The sequence below is a fragment of the Dysidea avara genome, chromosome 3 (assembly GCF_963678975.1).
Source record: "Dysidea avara chromosome 3, odDysAvar1.4, whole genome shotgun sequence".
NCBI lineage: Eukaryota > Metazoa > Porifera > Demospongiae > Dictyoceratida > Dysideidae > Dysidea > Dysidea avara.
In genome coordinates this window covers 5,170,288-5,190,991 of record NC_089274.1, presented here as the reverse complement: position 1 = coordinate 5,190,991, position 20,704 = coordinate 5,170,288, and the positions used below count along the sequence as shown (strand labels likewise).

Below are 20,704 nucleotides of genomic sequence, written 5' to 3'. Positions count from 1 at the left end.
AATAATGTCTCTAGTAAGGGTTCGTATTCAGATAAGTCAGCACAATCCATTGGAACTTCCTCTGAATGATGGTTGCCACTAGGTGGATATGCTTACAGATAGTATGATGAATCAACGCATCACAACAATTACATGAATACATGTGCACACACACATTGAATTCTTGACACCTCAAGGCACATTTAGAATCACATTCATGTGCATCCCTTTCTACAGTGTACCACTGATTATTATCTGTCGAGGATTGTACTGACCACGTATTATCATTAACCTAATTGGCAAAGGTTAACCTAATCATTAACCACGTAATACCATTTTTTTCCCTTACTTTGGCCCCTTTTCTGTTACACCTTTTCAGTCAGTCAGTAAGTTAAGTCATTAGGTCTAAGTCCCTGAAATTAGGTTAGGTAATCCTAAGGCTGCAGCACATGTTGCTGTCAGACCTTCAGTGCTGGTCACTGTAAAGTGCTAATAATAATAATAATAATAAAGGAGATAGCTTTTGGCTTGCCAAATGACGTTTGTGAATCACTGTCAGCCTACTACTGATTTTTCCCTTCTCTAGTTTTCTTAGTCTTTCAAAAGCTTTGTCCCTTTCTAGCTTAACAAGCATATGAATACATTTGTCTACTCGCTTGTTACATTTCCCTTTCATATATACATGTTTCAGGAGTCTATGAAATGCTTCGACATACATATTTGTATTAAGCTGTGCACCTTTTCTGTAGCATGCTGCCCACTGAGACTTTCTTGCTACATAGTACGTCGTGAAATAATCAGAAAAACTCAATGTCTTGGTTGATGACTTCAATTGTGCTTGAGTTTGTTTAAGCAACTCTTCAAATTTCTCCTTATCAGTTTCCTCAAGTAACACACGTAAATTATGGTAAATAGTCTGTGAAAGTTTCTGATCTTTTATTGATAATAAATGTCCTCTCCATGCATGGTCTACATGCCATGTACATAACAATTTGTGGGGAGTCCCACCAAATGCACTTATCCAGGCGTTATATAATTGCTCAGCATCATCTGTCATTATATACTGTGGAGCAATCACTCTAGATCTTTCTTTGACAGATTGAAAGAAATGCGTAAGCAATACAGTATCAGTTCTGTTTGAAAGACACCATGCTACAGGGTAACCCTCACCTAATTCGTCAACTACTATGACAGTTGTTAATGCATTGGTGCCATGGGTGGAGTCAATGCAAACCACTTTGTCATTTCCGAAAGTCATTAGCATATACGCTTGAAACGGTGTCTGCAATGCTAAAACAAAATCATCTTTACACAAAGTGCTATCATTCACACCCTGTGCTTTGTACAACAGCACAGGGTTATTGTCTGATTGCCTCATTTCTTCAACCCAAAGTCCTACACTAGTTGCATCGTCTTCATGTCTTTCATTTCCTCTCAGTCCAAATGCCTTCTCTATATTTCTGATGTCCTTCTTTGTAATAATATGTATTCTCTCATACGTACTTTCCTTGCAATCCATCCCGAATTTGGTCAAAAATATGTTGATGTGACATGCCCTGCACTAATTTTGAAGTAATGTGTTCTCTATGACATTTTTTGTAATCTAAGACGCCCTAAACGTAACTCATGGTCATAATGAGTTTTGCATATATGAGCCTGAACAAACTCCTTTCCATCACTCATTTTCATCTTAGAGACAATAATAGCTGCAGTACAGTAGGTGTTCAGCTTTGCTGTTCCTTTGGATTTTGTGTGACGCTTGCCTTGGCTCTTCTTTGTGTAATACCCACTTCTGTTACAATAATAATAAGTTGTGCTGTTGTCTGCTCTTTTGTCACCTGTAGCCTTAACAAATGATGAACAACTTGAATTCTCATATTTTTCTTTCCAAGCAATGAAATCTGCAACACCATTATAACAGATGTTATTAAACATACAATATTAGTATCCATACTGACTTATGGTTGAATGCATGGACAGGGATACTAGAGGAGTTTCTGAGATTTAAAAAAAACTTTACAGTTATACTTGTATTCTTATTATTACATGTATGTATACATGTACACACATACTAGTAGTGGTGTCATGATATGAAAATTTATAATCATGATATCGTGGAAATTATATCTCGGTAGTCATGATGTACTGTATTGAATATACAGTGGAACCTCTCTTAACAAACTCCCTGGATTAAGGACACAATAGAAAAACCTCCATAATAAGGACAAAAATTTTGTCCGAACAGGTCTGGTTAATACATTTTTTACCTCTGAAAGAGGAAAACTTCTGTATTACAGCAAAAAGTGACCAAAAATTCTGGGTCCCACAATGTCCTTAAGAGAGGTTCACTGTATGTCAAGCTTTCACAGAGCAAGTTTTAATCAGTCACTTATGCTTATGCATGTAATGATGTGTTTTATGCACCACCACCTGTTGCCAGAGACATATCCTAAACTTTTGTTAATATCAAGTCACTTTTCACTAAATGATTTGTGTTTTTATATCATGATATAGCTTATTCTCTATCACAATTATTATGAAACATTTCTATCATGATTATCGCAATATACAATATATCGTAGCATCACTACTAAGTTCTACCTTTAATAACTAATGCATCTTGTAATGCATGCTGAAATGTATCATTTTATGTTTGATAATAGAACAAGATGCACTCAACAGACCAATACCTGCATGCATGCTTCTAACATATGTAAGCAGTGCTTTGATAAAGTTTATACAATTTTCATCAAATCAAGACACACGGTAGTGTGTCGTGCGGCCCAAGAAGCCGGCATGCCACCCGTGAGTATATTAACAGGAAGAAAGAAAACGCAATTTTCACACCTATGTACCTCTGTGATCCCTTATTCGATTGGAACCAAATTTGCTAGAGAGGTGTCGGCCAGCAAGGGTAGTCTACACACCAAATTTGAAGAAAATCGCTCCAGCCATTTCCGAGATACGAGCGAACAAAATTTCTTCGTTTTTTTCTTCTACTTCTTCATTTCGCACATTTCGCAAAATCCGCCATAAAACACGAATGCGTGCTCGGATCGGGCTAAAATTTGGCACACGTAAAGGGCTCATTAAGGCGGATCTCTGTACCAACTTTGGTAGGAATCCGATGAACATTCACGGAGTTATGACCGATTATTTGCGTAAAATAAGGTCGAAGGTCTGTCACGCCTACAGGGTAAACTCCTTTGAGGAATCAGTTGAAAATTGCTATGTAGATGGAGCAACCATCGTAGGAGTGCCTTTTTGTGGTTTGAAAGGAATCGGGATAAAGACCACGGAGATATGACACAAAACCCGACCTGTGTCAAAATTACGCGATCGATTTTTATGAATAAAAATACTAATAGTTTTCGTGTCTATCAGGCAAACCGCTTAGAGCAATGAGCTGAAAATCAGTGTGTAGCTGGAATAATCATCATAGAAAGTCCTTGCAGTAGTACAGAAGAATCGGATTACAAACCACTGAGTTATGATTCGAAAGGCAACTACGTGTAGCAAATGCGAGATCGAGATACTCTAATAGAACAGTCACCCTAATAGAGCATTCAGCTACGTTTATAACTTACTCCATTATAGAATTATATTACATTGCAGGATATTCTGTACGGAATTCAGCTACAAACAGTTAATCTGATACACAATTCAGCTACATGCAAGTCACCCTATAGAGAGTTCATCTAGAAACAAGTCACCCTGTATCAGCTAGAAGAAGTCACCTTGTAGAGAGTTCAGCTACAAAGAAATCACCATGTAGAGAGTTAAGCTGCAAACAAATCACCCAGTAGAAAGTTCAGCTATGAACAGATCACCCTGTTGAGAGTTCAGTTAGGAAAAAGTAATCTTGTAGAGAGATCAGCTAGAAGTATCACCTTGTAGAAAGTTCAGCTACAAACAAATCATCTGTAGAGAGTTCAGCTACAAACAAATCACCCTGCAGAGAGATTAGCTAGAAGAAGTCACCTTGTAGAGAGTTCAGCTATAAAGAAACCACCATGTAGAAAGTTCAGCTGCAAACAAATCCCCTGTAGAGAGTTCAGCTAGAAACAAGTCACCCTGTAGAGAGATCAGCTAGAAACAAGTCATCCTGTAGAGAGTTCAGCTAGAAGAAGTCACATTGTAGAGAGTTCAGCTACAAAGAAACTACCATGTAGAGAGTTCAGCTGCAAACAAATCACCCTGTAGAGAACTCAGCTACGAACAAATCGCCCTGTAGAAAGATCAGCTAGAAGAAGTTACTATGTAGGGAGTTCAGCTACGAACAGATCACCCTGTAGAGAGTTCAGCTACAAACAAATCACCCTGTAGAGAGTTCAGTTACAAAGAAACCACCATGTAGAGAGTTCAGCTGCAAAAAAATCAATCACTCTGTAGAGAGTTCAGCTAGAAGAAGTCACCTTGTAGAGAGTTCAGCTGCAAATAAATCACCCTGTAGAGAATTCAGCTACAAACAAATCACCCTGTAGAAAGATCAGCTAGAAGAAGTTACCTTGTAGAGAGTTCAGCTACAAAGAAACCACCATGTAGAGAGTTCAGCTGCAAACAAATCACCTGTAGAGAGTTCAGCTAGAAACAAGTCACCTTGTAGAGAGATCAGCTAGAAACAAGTCACCCTGTAGAGAGTTCAGCTAGAAGAAGTCACATTGTAGAGAGTTCAGCTACAAAGAAACTACCATGTAGAGAGTTCAGCTGCAAACAAACACCCTGTAGAGAACTCAGCTACAAACAAATCACCCTGTAGAGAGTTCAGCTAGAAGAAGTCACCTATTAGAGAGTTCAGCTACAAAGCAACCACCATGTAGAGAGTTCAGCTGCAAAAAAAATCAATCACTCTGTAGAGAGTTCAGCTAGAAGAAGTCACCTTGTAGAGAGTTCAGCTACAAACAAATCACCCTGTAGCAAGATCAGCTAGAAGAAGTTACCTTGTAGAGAGTTCAGCTACAAAGAAACCACCATGTAGAGAGTTCAGCTGCAAACAAATCACCTGTAGAGAGTTCAGCTAGAAACAAGTCACCCTGTAGAGAGATCATCTAGAAGAAGTCACCATGTAGAGAGTTCAGCTACAAAGAAACCGCCATGTAGAGAGTTCAGCTGCAAACAAATCAGCCTGTACAGAGTTCAGATACAAACAAATCACAGATCAGCTGGAAACAAGTCGCATTGTAGAGAGATCAGGTAGTATAAGTTACCTTGTAGAGAGTTCAGCTACAAAGAAACCACCATGTAGAGAGTTTAGCTGCAAACAAATCACCCAGTAGAAAGTTCAGCTATGAACAGATCACCCTGTTGAGAGTTCAGTTAGAAACAAGTCATCCTGTAGAGAGATCACCTAGAAGGATCACCTTGTAGAGAGTTCAGCTACAAACAAATCACCTGTAGAGAGTTCAGCTACAAACAAATCGCCCTGTAGATAGATCAGCTAGAAGAAGTTACCTTGTAGGGAGTTCAGCTACAAAGAAATCACCCTGTAGAGAGTTCAGCTACAAAGAAATCATCATGTAGAGAGTTCAGCTGCAAACAAGTCATCCTGTAGAGAGTTCAGCTATGAAAAGATCACACTGTAGAGAGTTCAGCTAGAAGAAGTCACCTTTTAGAGAGTTCAGCTACAAAGCAACCACCATGTAGAGAGTTCAGCTGCAAACACATCACCCTGTAGAGAATTCAGCTACAAACAAATCGTCCTGTAGAGAGACCAGCTAGAAACAAGTCACCCTGTAGACAGATCAGCTAGAAGAAGTTACCTTGTAGAGAGTTCAGCTGCAAACAAATCACCCTGTAGAGAATTCAACTACAAACAGATAACCCTGCAGAAAGTTCAGCTAGAGTCAAGTCACTCTGTAGAGAGAATCCTGTAAAGAGTTCATCTACATACAAGCAGATCACCCTGTAGAGTTTCAGCTACATTTCAAGTCACCCAGTAGAGAGATTAGCTGCAAATTATCCTGTGGGGATTAATTGACATGTAATAAATATATGTTCTCCTTTTATATTATGAACTCTTGATATATGCATTATATATATAATTTGTACATTTACTGATAAATCAGAATGAGTTAAAGTGTTTATAAAATCTGCTTCATCTTTCTTTTTCCTGTGGTAAAGAAAAACATATAGGTTAAAAAGCCCCAAAGCTGGCCATAGGCCATCTTTGGGGTATACAAATACAAAAAGAAGTGAAATCTAATCAAAAACAGCCAAACTGTAAAAAAAAGGAGTGCGGCCCTTGAAAAGGCTATGGTGAAAAAAGATGTGAAATCCAAGGTGGCAGCCAAGAAATGGCTGTGATGGTAGGTTAATGGTAAAAATTTTAATAACGACAATTCAGGTGAATTTTGTGCCAATTGACCAAGCGGCACCAAATTCACCTGAATTGTTGTTATTAAAATTTTTACCATTAACCTACCATCACAGCCATTTCTTGGCCGCCACCTTGGATTTCACATCTTTTTTTCACCATAGCCTTTTCAAGGGCCGCACTCCTTTTTTTACAGCTTGGCTGTTTTTGATTAGATGTATATACCATGATCACTTAAAACTTCGAACGCACCGCCAGATGTATATTTAGGCATATAGCCCTCAAACCACAGTGACCACAACCACAGTATATAGCCCTCAAACCATTGTAAGTAGTTATCGGTACTCAAATAGATTTACCTAAAGCGTATAAGCATTGGTTTGTGCATAGAGCACATTTGTGCACATCCTGCCTTGCCAACAAGTTAAATACCTTCAAAGGTATCAAAAGCTTTAGTTTCTTCATCCATGTGCTTGTTGTGGATACACTGCAAATGTTCTCTCAAGTCTTGCAAAGTTCTACACGAAAATAAACAATGCTTTTCTCGGCAGAAAATACTGCCAGATGATAATCCTGGATGTACTTTCCTGTGTCTGTAAAGACTGCTACTGTGAGCAAAACGTTTGCCACATATGTGGCACATAAATGAATCTGTGCATTTAGATGTTATATCAATCAGTATTTTGTGTAGGTGTTAGTGACTGTACACTGGAATTCAAATCGCCTACAAATTGGTTCATGTATGAGTACAATAATTGCACTTCCTAATTTACCAGGTGAAATATCAGATTCATTTTTATTTTCTGAGCTCTTCTCTTCAAGATTAATCTTATGCTTTTTAATATTCACAACTGGTTAGTAGTAGTTGTAGTAGTAGTAGTTGTAGTAGTAGTAGTTGTTGTTGTTGTTATGGCACTCCCCACATCATCATCTTGCAACCTTCAATTAAGGAAACTCGATAAATGTACAGAACAGTCCAACATACATACATGAACTTTCCATTCATCAAGTCATTCAAAATCTTGTAACGAACTTGACAAACATCTTCCTGTGTATACATATCAACAGAATAGTATTCATTACAGATAACTGATCAATGCAAAAAATACCTGCATAAACTTCATTTGTCCAGGGGACTGAGATATTATACTAACTGCTGCCTGTGAAGAAGCACTTTTGTTTATTATTATGTGGTTAATACACAAGTAATCTTTAGTGCAAAAATTCCACAGTCTGTTGCATTTTGTTGCCGTGGAAACTCCTGCCAATGCAATTGTTGTATGTATAATTATGTTGCTATGCATTTTTGATACAGTTAAAATAAGGCCGCTTTATACAGGGTAAAACTTCTATATAGTTAATGTAGTCACTTAAATTTAGGTTGCTATATTCTCACACAGCATACACACAACTGACATAATGAAGCTGTATCCTCCAATCTTTCCAACCAATTGTTAATCTTTTTTCCATTGCACATTTTGCCTCCATAAAACTCCTAATAATCATTGTACTATTGCAATGATCCATAATTGATCTTGTCACTTACATCATTCTACATATTGGTTTGTAACCACTAACACAATCCACAGAGTCACTGTAATGGAATGTCTTCTTCAAAAAATCTACCACCTATGTATATAGAAACAAATATTTTGTAGAAAATAAACCACGTAGTAGTAGAAACCTTTGGTAGTATAAAACATCGGCAAATTGTCCTTTGAAACATTTTTCTACCAAAGTGTATTTCCAGGAGCCATTATCTACAAGCAATATGTAGTGACACCTGATAAAGTGTGGCGGGTTTTTTTCTTCGACAATTGGCCATAGATTAAAGTTTCATGTTACCGTCAAAGTTTTCTACTATACAAGCAGTAATACTAAGTACAGTATAACCCATGACCCCTCAAAATGGATAGTAATAAGGATCGTTACTTGTTACTATCATGTGGCCTGCATATCAAATGGTATAATGGGAAATGCAAGAAGGCTAAAGCGTAGGAGTCACATTCATGTTTGCCACACCGCGCAGAAAAGACGTCACTTAAAGCCAGCCTTGAGTAGTTTGAGTAATGCTGGGGAACAAAACCCATTAGGATGGTAGTGTAGCTATCCAGTAGTGGTGTTGGTTTGAGTTTGCCTGATGTGCAATTTGGGGTCACATATATTGCTACTACCCTGTATCGATAAAGTGTAAAGGGATATATACTCCGCAATATGAACAGCTTGATTATCAACTTATTTGTCTTTGAATGTGAAACCAGGACGCTTATAATGTACACCCATGTACACCTTTGCACGATCCCAACCTCCCAAAGTGTTAGAATAAATGAACACTACGTACATATGTACACACTTATGTACTGATGCACATTATGTCATATTATAACTAGATTATCAGTTATACAGTGTATAAAATACAAGTTGCTGTCAGACCTTCAGTGCTGGTCACTGTAAAGCAGTCATAAAGCACTATTGCTTTGTACTCACCAGCATGGCCCAATGATTGTGTAAATGTATGGGAGCTATCCAATAATCAAAAGCAAAGAGTTTGTCCTAAAATGTACACAACAGATGTGTAGCTAACAGATATCACAGATGTGTATACATACCTGCTTCCAACAGATAGATGGAAATTTGCTACGGCTTGACTATTCATTGGGTACACATTCTAAATAGACTTTAGCATAAAACTACTTCAACATACAATTGGGTCAAATACCTTAAAGCTCTGTGCAATAAGAATTGTATATGCATTGATAACCTAACATGTATAATACATAATTAATGTAATTTAGTACAGTAATAGCATACGTGATCATTTAGCCAAGAAGATACACCTGAGCTGCATGGGTTTAGACACTGCAAATGCGATCTGTTCAATATGAATGATTTCTTCTTATTCATCTTGGACTCTTGGAAAACCACCTCGGTGCATTTCTCATCCAAGTGTATGTGAAACTTATCAGCAGATTCTAAACAGTCAAAAGACAATGCAATCATGTACAAATATACAGGGTAGATCACACGGTGTTGTCCTGCAACAATTGTATCAGCAAGTAGGCACCTCTTGGCAGTATTGGTTACAATCAACCCAAACACATCTCAAAGTCCTTAATTTTTCTTTTAATTTGATGGATGGATTTTCTACTGGTAGACTTACTAACAACCTACGTAACTTACTGACTGAGTATATAGTACCTCAGTAAGGCATTGATTTGCTGTAGTGTGTCAATGGCTTTATGTTTTGTCTATCATGCAAAATTTTTGCATATGCCACTAACAGGGGAAGCCATCAATCAAGCTAAGTTACAATGTGTAGGGCCACGTAGTCACAAACTAAGCATAACAGCAATTTTTATTGCAATTAGCATATTGTGGTGTGCACTTGGATAGGGCCACGTAGTCACAAACTAAGCATAACAGCTATTTTTTATTGCAATTAGCATATTGTGGTGTGCACTTGGATCAAGTATTTGAGACAGTAATTTCTATGTACTTTTCATGTTCTTGCTAGTAAGCTAATGTGCAATACAAACAAAAACCCAGTTGAACCCTACATACCATTATAACTACAGCGAAATCGAAAGACTTGGCTAACTATCCATGCTATGTGCACTTATCAAGTAAGCACACACCTTTGTTTATTGTTGGAGTACTTCCACCATCAACTGCAGAACCATCCTCTTCTTGGCCATAAACGGTCTGAATACAATGCTTGATGTCACGAGCTGAATTAACGAATTTGTCTTCACTATATGTGACAGAACTGCTTCTAGCAGTGTAAAACTAAGCTTCAGTAGTTCAGTGTTATAATCTGTTGTAATACTGCAGTACCTTGAGGGCTAGAGTTTTTATACAATAAAGCAGTTACTACAGTCATGCATCATACAAATTACCAATACTTTTTCTTCCCCAGGTGTAAGTTCCTGCTGTAAAAAAATAAATTGTATATAATGTTATAATACTATGTGATATAATTTGAAAGATAAACTTACATTCTCTGAAACTGAATGGGTAATATCATTAATTATCTCCACTCCCTCACTCCTTACATGTACCTATGTATATATGTAGTTAAAGTAATTACATTACAAACCTACTTGTATACACTATGTATGTATACCATTAATTGTGTTACTAAAAGATGTGATATCACAGCCTGAGAAATACTATGTACCTGTATTGTGCCAGGAACATCCTAACTGTTAAATGTAGTCTGTTGCCCAATTTGGTACTCAACAAACTTCATTAATGAATGTGTACATCCTTCACATTTATTAGATAAAAACCTTTGCTGTGCTGCTAGCATCTGTTGCAGTAGTGTTGAATTTCATCTGTTGCTTGGCTGATATTAAGCTACAGTGTTATCAATGAATTAAATAATCATTCACGTTAATTATATCTAATCCAAAACAGCCAAGCTGTAAAAAAGTGTGCGGCCCTCAGAAAGGCTATGGTGAAAAAGATGTGAAATCCAAGGTGGCGGCCAAGAAATGGCTGTGATGGTAGGTTAATGGTAAAAATTTTAATAATGACAATTCAGGTAAATTTTGTGAAGCGGCACAAAAATTCACCTGAATTGTCGTTATTAAAATTTTTACCATTAACCTACCATCACAGCCATTTCTTGGCCGCCACCTTGGATTTCACATCTTTTTCACCATAGCCTTTCTGAGGGCCGCACACTTTTTTTACAGCTTGGCTGTTTTAGATTAGATTTCATTTCTTTTTGTATTTGTATACCCCAAAGCCGGCCTATGGCCAGCTTTGGGACTTTTTTAACCTATGTTTTTTTTCTTTACTACAGGAAGACGAAAAGATGAAGTAGATGTACTTTAAATATTTTATCAGTAAATGTACAAATTATATATATAATACATATGTGATGGGATTTGCGAAAAGGGGTCTTCCACACACATCCAATTTGCCAACTTTGTGACAATTGATAACTTCAGATTGGAAAGAGCTATTGCCTTGAAATTTGGACAGTGGTGATTTCTTTGTAGCTGAACTCTCTACATGATAGTTTCTTTGTAGCTGAACTCTCTACAAGGTAATTTCTTCTAGCTGATCTCTCTACAGGGAGATTTTTTGTAGCTGAACTATCTACAAGGTAACTTCTTCTAGCTGATCTCTCTACAGGGTGATTTGTTTGTAGCTGAATTCTTTACAGGTGATTTGTTTGCAGCTGAGCTCTTTACAGAATGGTTTCTTTGTAGCTGAACTCTCTACAAAGTAACTTCTTCTAACTGATCTTTCTACAGGGTGATTTGTTTGTAGCTGAACTATCTACAAAGTAACTTCTTCTAGCTGATCTCTCTACAGGGAGATTTGTTTGTAGCTGAACTCTCTACAGGTGATTTGTATGTAGCTGAATTCTGTACAGGTGATTTGTTTGTAGCTAAATTCTGTACAGGTGGTTTCTTTGTAGCTGAACTCTCTAAAAGGTAACTTCTTCTAACTGATCTTTCTACAGGGCAATTTGTTTCTGGCAGAATTTTCTACAGGGTGATTTCTTTGCAACTGAACTCTCTACATGATGGTTTCTTTGTAGCTGAACACTCTACAAGGTAATTTCTTCTAACTGATCTCTCTACAGGGTGATTTGTTTGTAGCTAAACTATCTACAAGGTAACTTCTTCTAGCTGATCTCTCTACAGGATGATTTGTTCGTAGCTGAATTCTGTACAGGTGATTTGTTTGCAGCTGAGCTCTTTACAGAATGGTTTCTTTGTAGCTGAACTCTCTACAAGGTAACTTTTCTAGCTGATGTCTCTACAAGGTAGCTAGTTTGTAGCTGAACTCTCTACATGGTGGTTTCTTTATAACAGAACTTTCTACAAGGTGACTTCTTCTAGCTGATCTTTCAATAGGGTGATTTGTTTGTAGCTTCACTCTCTACAAGGTAACTTCTTCTAGCTGATCTCTCTACAGGGAGATTTGTTTGTAATTGAACTTTCTAAATGATGGTTTCTTTGTAGCTGAACTCTCTACAAGTTAACTTCTTCTAGCTGATCTCTCTGCAGGGTGATTTGTTTGTAGCTGAATTCTGTACAGGTGATTTGTTTGCAGCTGAGCTCTTTACAGAATGGTTTCTTTGTAGCTGAACTCTCTACAAGGTAACTTCTTCTAGCTGATCTTTCTACAGGGCAATTTGTTTCTGGCAGAATTTTCTACAGGGTGATTTCTTTGCAGCTGAACTCTCTACATGGTGTTTTCTTTGTAGCTGAACTCTCTACAAGGTAACTTCTTCTAGCTGATCTCTCTACAGGGTGACTTGTTCGTAGCTGAACGATCTACAAGGTAACTTCTTCTAGCTGATCTCTCTACAGGGAGATTTGTTTGTAGCTGAACTCTCTACAGGTGATTTGTTTGAAGCTGAACTCTCTAAATGATGGTTTCTTTGTAGCTGAACTCTCTACAAGTTAACTTCGTCTAGCTGATCTCTCTACATGGTGATTTGTTTGTAGCTGAACTATCTACAAGGTAACTTCTTCTAACTGATCTTTCTACAGGGCAATTTGTTCGTGGCAGAATTTTATACAGGGTGATTTCTTTGCAGCTGAACTCTCTACATGGTGGTTTCTTTGTTGCTGAACTCTCTACAAGGTAACTTCTTCTAGCTGATCTCTCTACAGGGTGATTTGTTTGTAGCTGAACGATCTACAAGGTAACTTCTTCTAGCTGATCTCTCTACAGGGAGATTTTTTTGTAGCTGAACTCTCTACAGGTGATTTGTTCGAAGCTGAACTCTCTAAATGATGGTTTCTTTGTAGCTGAACTCTCTACAAGTTAACTTCTTCTAGCTGATCTCTCTACATGGTGATTTGTTTGTAGCTGAATTCTGTATAGGTGATTTGTTTGCAGCTGAGCTCTTTAAATAATGGTTTCTTTGTAGCTGAACTCTCTCAAGGTAACTTCTTCTAGCTGATGTCTTTACAGGGTCACTAGTTTGTAGCTGAATTCTCTACATGGTGGTTTCTTTGTAACTGAACTCTCTACAAGGTAACTTTTTCTAGCTCATCTTTCTACAGGGTGATTTATTTGTAGCTGAATTCTGTACAGGTGGTTTGTTTGCAGCTGAGCTCTTTAAAGAATGGTTTCTTTGTAGCTGAACTCTCTACAAGGTAACTTCTTCTAGCTGATGTCTCTACAATGTCACTAGTTTGTAGTTGAGCTCTCTACATGGTAGTTTTTTTGTAACTGAACTCTCTACAAGGTGACCTCTTCTAGCTGATCTTTCTACAGGGTGATTTGTTTGAAGCTGAACTCTCTACAAGGTAACTTCTTCTAGCTGATCTCTCTACAGGGAGATTTGTTTGTAGCTGAACTCTCTATAAGGTGATTTGTTTGTAGTTGATCTCTCTGCAGGTTGATTTGTTTTAGCTGAACTCTCTACAGGCTGATTTGTTTGTAGCCGATCTCTCTACAGGGTAATTTGTTTATAGCTGAACTCTCTACAAGTTGATTTGTGTGTAGCTGATCTCTCTGCAGGTTGATTTTTTTGTAGCCGATCTCTCTACAGGGCAATTTGTTTGTAGCTGATCTCTCTACCGGGTGATTTTTTTGTAGCTGACCTCTCTTCAGGGTGATTTGTTTCTAGCTGATCTCTCTACAGGGTGATTTTTTGTAGCTGACCTCTCTTCAGGGTGATTTGTTTCTAGCTGATTGCCCTACAGGTTGATTTGTTTGTAGATGAACTCTCTACATGGTAATTTGCTTGTAGCTGAACTCCTTACTTTGTGTCTAGTTTGTAGCTGATCTCTCTACAGGGTGATTTGTTTGTAGCTGAACTCCTTACATTGTGTGTAGTTTCTAGCTGATCTCTCTACAGGGTGATTTGTTTGTAGCTGATCTCTCTACAAGTTGATTTGTGTGTATATAGATGATCTCTCTGCAGGTTGATTTGTTTGTAGCCGATCTCTCTACAGGTAATCTGTTTGTAGCTGAACTCTCTATAAGGTGATTTGTTTGTAGCTGATCTCTCTGCAGGTTGGTTTGTTTTAGCTGAACTCTCTACAGGGTGATTGCTTGTAGCTGAACTCCTTACATTGTGTCTAGTTTCTAGCTGATGTCTCTACAGGGTGATTTTTTGTAGCTGAACTCTCTTCAGGGTGATTTGTTTCTAGCTGATCTCTCTACAGGTAGATTTGTGTTGATTTGTTCATTGCTGATCGCTCTAAAGGTAATTGATTTGTTGTAGTTGAACACCCTGCAAAGTGTTTTGTTTGTAGCTGATCACTCTAAAGGGTAATTTGTTTGTAGCTGAACTCTCTCCACAGTGACTTGCGTGTAGCAGAATTCTGTGTAACTGAATTCTCTAGTGAGTGACTTAATTGTAGCTGAATTCTCTACACAGTGCATGACTTGTTTATAGCTGAACTTTCTTCAGTGTGACTTGTAATGTTCTGAATCTCTATAGTGGTATATTTGCTTAACTCTCCACATGGTGATTGTCTTCTTGCTGAACTGTCTATAAGATTAACTGTTTGCAGCTGAACTCCCTACAGAATAACTTGTGATGTAATAAAATTCTATAATGGAGTAAATAAATTAGCCGAATGCTCTATTAGGGTGACTGTTCTATTAGAGTATCTCGATCTCGCATTTGCTACACGGAGTTGGCTTTCGAATCATAACTCAGTGGTTTGTAATCCGATTCTTCTGTACTACTGCAAGGACTTTCTATGAAGATTATTCCAGCTATACACCGATTTTCAGCTCATTGCTCTAAGCGGTTTGCCTAGTAGGCGTGAAAACTAATACTTTTTTATTCATAAAAATCGATCGCGTAATTGTGACACAGGTTGGGTTTTGTGTCATATCTCCGTGATCTTTATCTCGATTCCTTTCAAACCACCAAAAGGCACTCCTACGATGGTTACTCCATCTACATAGCAATTTTCAACTCATTCCATGAAGCGGTTTACCCTGTAGGCGTGACAACAAATCGATCTTGTTGTACGCGAATAATCGGTCATACCTCCTGAACCATTCATCGGATTTGTACCAAAGTTGATGCTAGGATTCGCCTTTGGACTCCCTTTCTGTGTGCCAAATTTCAAGGCGATCGGAGTACGCATTTGCTTGTTATAGCAATTTTTGCAAGTGTGCGAAAAGACGAAGAAGAAGAAGAAAAAAAAAACGAAGAAAAAAAAACGAAACTTTGGCAGCTCGTATCTCGGAAATGGCTGGAGCGATTCCCTTCAAATTTGGAATGTAGACTCCCTTGGCTGGCGGGCAACTGTGTAGCAAATTTGGTTCCAATCAGATAAGTGATCACCGAGATACAAAGGTGTGAAAATGACGTTTTCGTTCTTCCTGTCAATATACTCACGGTGTGGCGCGCCGGCTTCTTGGGCCGCACGACACACTACCGTGTGTCTTGATATACGTACCTGCGGAGCACTAGTGGCATCCTCACTATTAGTTTTGTCTCCAATGCCAACTTGGTTCTTACATTAAAATTTAGAAAATAAGTTAGTGTAGGTACAAGTGTAGAAACCTGGGTTGTATTGTTGGTAGTATTAGTGCTAAGCTTAGGTTGTTGTTTTATTGCTTGATCAACCATAAACTATAGTGTTATCAATGAGCCATGCACCTCCTTCACCTACTATTGTTTTACCTGTGAAGTATCAGTAGTGTCCTTTTTGTTAGGTTTTCCATCTTGACCAATTTGGCTCTTATTTTGTATGCATGTGTGTATAAATCCACTATTGTAAGGGATATGTAAACCTTAGTTGTGCTGCTAGGATCAAAAGTGTTGAGCTTCTTGGTTACTTGGCCAACCACAAACTGTGTAGTGTCAAGAATAAACTCTAGTATTTATATTTAATTATACCTGTGGAGCACTAGCGTTGTGTTTAGCTAAATCTCCTTGGTTAACTTGGTTCTATAACCATGCCATGAATGATAAAGTATTTTCTTCAAACACAAACCCATGCTGTGCTGTTAGTCTTCTTTGTGTTGCTGTTAGTCTTCTTTGTGCTTAACTTCAGCTTTGCCTTGGTTGCTTAAATTGTCTAACTGCAAACTATATTATACAGTAGTGTTATACAATATTATACAATATTATATATTATACATTATATAATAGTATCTAAGTTTTAGTTCATAGTTTACTACACATACCGAAGCATTATTGGCATCAATATCCTTGCTATTAGACATGTCGTCACAAACCTATTATTGCCAATAAAGTAGATGTATTATAAAATTACACAAACTTGTGCTTTGTTGCTAGCATCTTTAGTGCTGAGTTTCAGCTGTTGCTTCGTTGCTTGGCCAACGAGTGACAATGACAGTCTATTGCATTGTCAATTAATTAACTTTGACATTTACATTATATGTACCAATGGAGCAAAAGCACAATCCTTGCTGTTTGATTGCTTTCCGTGGCCAACTTGGTTCTTGTTTACCAGCTGTAAAGTGGTACTCAATGGATGAGTATAATGTGTACAGAACCACTGTATTAATAGCATCTGGTTTAGGTCCTTGGCTACCACATATGTTTGCATTCTCCTGCATTAACCATACATCATATTCTTCTCAAACTAATATGTGAAATACCTGTGTCAGTGTTATTGCAGAATTGTCCTTTTTTGATAAAACAAAATGTAGCCCTGTTGTTTAAGGACATCTGCTTCGGAAACGTATCGTACATTAGAATCATCAAATATTGCCCATCCTGCAAATGTATTCACACAAGTGACATAGTGTCCAGAAGCAGCTTCTGTCCCAATGTGTGACACAACAGCTTTTAGATCATAATTGTGTTCTGCTTCCTGCAAAATAGTTTAAATGTGGTTTTACCATGTGCACATTAAACCTGATTGTAAATAATGCATAAAGAACTAACAATTGGCATAGATGTGCATATTTTCTTGACTTTACTTCGCCTACTTTCAAATCTAAATGCATAAACACAGCAGATAACAATGGCGGATCCAGGATGGGGCATTTGGGGCAAATGCCCCCCCCCCTTCAAGAAATTGCATACAAGATCAAGATACTCTAATAGAGCAGTCAGTTACTCTAATAAAGCAGTCACAATGTTCATGAGGCAGTGTAGCTTACCTATGAAGCTATAAATAGGATTTTATTTTACATAACAGACGTGATATATTTGGTAAAGGATCACTAGCTATTATTGTTGTTTTTTTTTTTGGTCTTCAACTGTTTTTCAGTAAGGTGCCCCCCCTCTTTCCAAACTCTGGATCCGCCCCTGGATAAGGTGTGTGCAGGATAATTATATGATAGATAGATAGATAGATAGATAGATAGATATATAGAGAAATGGATAGATAGATAGATGATAGATAGATAGATAGATAGATAGATAGATAGATAGATAGATAGATAGATAGATAGATAGCTATAACGTAAGAACAGTTTAAAAGTATATGTATGTATGTAGGTGTTTATGGTATTTAGGTAACATGATATACTAATTTTTGTAGTCTTGCTAAAATATGTCCAAAGGGGCATAATAAGATTATTGATGAAAGCGTAGGGGAGTGAAATAGTGTAAAGATCTGTATGCTTACACACATCGGCATCCATACAGGGCAGGGGTCCTGCCCTATATTACAGCAGAGTCCCCAAAGGAATTTTTGTATTTTAGACTCTCCAGCTCAGATTGTTTCTGATGCGTTCAGTGTATGCTTAAGTTAAATTAGGTAGGCTTACCACCTACCTAATTTATTATACATTAGAATATCCTATAGGGAACGATCATTCACTAAATCCAGATGCACATGCAGTACAGCAACTAGCTATAGTAAGCAAGAAAGTGTATAGTTCATTTTCAGACTTAATAATAGATACTGACAATTATTGTTCCAATTGTGATTATAAAAAAGTGTTGAAAGATGCTAACCCATGCACTTGGATGAACGGAGTAAATAGTAACTGTAATATATAATACCTACCGTTTAATATGAACAATCAGAATATCAGGCAGTGTTTTAGCACAATAGTGGATGTCAGCTATGCAAGACGTTTTACATCTGTGTAATTAAATCACTGTATTATATACAACACCAAAAATGTAAACATGTATACATACCTTGAACAGTTGTATTTGTTGGGTCCATCCAGTTGTTCAGTTTTATCCAGCTCTTCTACGATGGCTTTTGGTAAAGTTGAATTGAAAACCTGAAATTAAAAGGTTTAAAGCCGAACTAATTGATGAAGCAACACATGTGCAAGCATAAACATCACATAACATCTAATACTTAGGCTAGGCCACACAAATATCAAATATGTGTACCTGATGTGAATAAACTGGTACATCGAGATGACTATACTTTGATACTGCTTGTGATAATATTTGACATTTGCTCCATGTTACTAATATAGCAAAAACAGTAGAGCACAATGATACAGTAATTAAGCTATACTTACCTTCTCTGAACATTTCAAATTGAATAAGTTTTTCAACGCCTGCTGCAACTGCTGACTTTGAATTCAATATCCCCAATAGCATTTCATGAGCATCATACTGCACTCCATATCGCTAATTAATTATGGATAATGTCTAGATCATTATATTAGCATTGTATAAGTTGTTTATAATAAACCTGCAATATAGCAACAAATTCAAGTTGGATTAGCAAACACGTAGCTACTAACAGGAGGCCCAGTGCTCGGAACAGTTTGCAGATGTTATAAAGTAAGTTCCTTTGTAATACGTTCTAGTTCTTGTTAAAGTGCTCAAGATTAAGTACAATTTTAACTTTGTAGCTAATTGTGGCAATGGACGTTTGTACATATAAAGCAGCAGTTTCCAGAGCTACAATTTGCCTTTGTCACCTGTTGGTGGAGTTACGTGCTTGAGCTAAAAAGTGGCAAGGATTACTCCTGAAATAGAATGATAGAGCCTGAAGTTGATTTTTTACTGTACACTAATACCGCTGGGACTGATTACCAGAATGACTGATAAACAGACTGTTTCTTGACATTTGTTTAATACATCACTATAGTATGGTGCCACTATGTAAAGGATTAACCATTATTTTTTATTGCAGGTGTAAGTACTGTACTGGTGTGTTTTTACATTAACAGTTTCATATAATAAATAAACAAATAAATATTTAGTTATCAGTAAACATTTCCATTTGTGGTTGATATTATGTCATGAACTACATAGTATGAGTGGCTCTACCACAGGTCGATAAGCTATAGTTATCACTGGTGATAACTAACTTATTGCACAGTCCAGTAGCACCACTCTGTCTTGCTTTACGGTAGTTATCATGCAGTGCAGCACTTTGATACTCCCACATACTGGGATTTATACATACTACTATATCCTCAGTGCTGTAGAGCTATAATTAGATAGTCCAAATACATGGAAATGTGATTGTGCTAACTGTGAAAAAACAGCTGGGGCACATTGGTATACATTACACAACAGGTCATATCTCAGTACTGGAATAAAAAACAGTGTATTTTATACTGTAACCCATGGCTAATAGGTCATAGTATCAAGAGTATAATATTAAGAGGTGATGGCATTAAGTTATGCATAATGACAGACAGTTTGGACAAGTGGGGAAATTTTGTGTACCCTGTTTCTGCAGGCTCAGTTATAATTTAGGTTGCATGCACACCACCTTAAAGTTTACTTAAAATCAAAACTAGAGTAGTTAGATACATTTCACCTATAATGCTATTATTATAGCAACTACTTTACAGTATATTAGCTAAACTGAACAGAACAATCATGCAGGTGTTGCGAATAGCAACAGCAGTATAAAATGCATCATAGATCAGTATTATATAGTTACTTGGAAGGTAGTTGACGATAGCTGTGAGATACACTGGCCTTGAGATAAACTCATCACTTCTCTCTACTTGACTGCACAACTTTCTCAATTCACTACTAGCCACAATACCTAAATAATTTTTAATTTAGCACTGTTAGCTATATAGCTGGCAGCATGTTGTAGCTATGTATTGACATCCACAATCATGCATGGTTGCATAGTATCAAACTGCTGACTGAACAGAACCTCAACATATTGTAAACATAGGGTGTTCAATAGCTTCATTCCCAATAGCTTGATGCGGAAAAAGGCAAGTGTACTAGCCGGCTAAACTAAATTGGACAGCATTCACTCTGATTGCTATGTGTGGCTACAAATTGTGTAAGTTCTTGTAGCAAGGAGTGCACACAATATCGCTAGCTACAGTAGCTGCATAACAAAATAATCGACTAGGCTATTCATTAGTAGCGTTGGCGTGCAATTACTTACAATTTCGATCAGTGACGACACTGTGCAGTGTGTCCAGAAATGAAGAAACTTCGGAATCCTAATCAAGCATTGCAACACAGAAATCAGAAAGCAGATGTTTCCTGTTTTCAAAGCCAAACAAACCCATCGTGGTTTTCGCATCCACGGGTAAAAA

General features: G+C 37.4%; 1 protein-coding gene across 2 annotated transcripts; it reads right to left on the bottom strand.

Moving 5' to 3' along the window:
* Positions 1–14: 14 nt before the first annotated feature.
* On the bottom strand, positions 15–20,658 carry LOC136249024 (uncharacterized). Of its 2 annotated transcripts, XM_066040920.1 has the most exons (26): positions 20,551–20,658; positions 18,698–18,809; positions 18,564–18,643; positions 18,360–18,448; positions 18,223–18,300; positions 16,862–17,076; positions 16,645–16,813; positions 16,519–16,597; positions 16,424–16,474; positions 16,231–16,325; positions 16,134–16,184; positions 16,028–16,087; positions 10,470–10,648; positions 10,288–10,350; positions 10,195–10,221; positions 9,928–10,134; positions 9,104–9,264; positions 9,012–9,053; positions 8,902–8,960; positions 8,780–8,845; positions 7,839–7,921; positions 7,709–7,787; positions 7,402–7,452; positions 7,282–7,340; positions 7,066–7,231; positions 1,515–1,880 (listed from the first exon to the last, which is right to left on the bottom strand). In XM_066040920.1, exons 20-25 carry the CDS (start codon positions 8,783–8,785, stop codon positions 7,138–7,140), a joined length of 372 nt encoding a protein of 123 aa, XP_065896992.1. In that variant the 5' UTR covers positions 8,786–8,845; positions 8,902–8,960; positions 9,012–9,053; positions 9,104–9,264; positions 9,928–10,134; positions 10,195–10,221; positions 10,288–10,350; positions 10,470–10,648; positions 16,028–16,087; positions 16,134–16,184; positions 16,231–16,325; positions 16,424–16,474; positions 16,519–16,597; positions 16,645–16,813; positions 16,862–17,076; positions 18,223–18,300; positions 18,360–18,448; positions 18,564–18,643; positions 18,698–18,809; positions 20,551–20,658; the 3' UTR covers positions 1,515–1,880; positions 7,066–7,137. The 2 variants fall into 2 exon arrangements, with proteins under 2 accessions (XP_065896991.1, XP_065896992.1); XM_066040919.1 differs by lacking the exons at positions 7,066–7,231; positions 7,282–7,340; positions 7,402–7,452; ... (20 more) ...; positions 18,698–18,809; positions 20,551–20,658 and adding an exon at positions 6,652–6,913 and having other exon boundaries at positions 15–1,880.
* Between the last annotated feature and the right edge of the window lie 46 nt (positions 20,659–20,704).

Coding starts and splice junctions, on each gene's coding strand:
- LOC136249024 (XM_066040919.1), bottom strand. CDS start 1,498: ATGGATTGCAAGGAAAGTACGTATGAGAGAATACATATTATTACAAAG.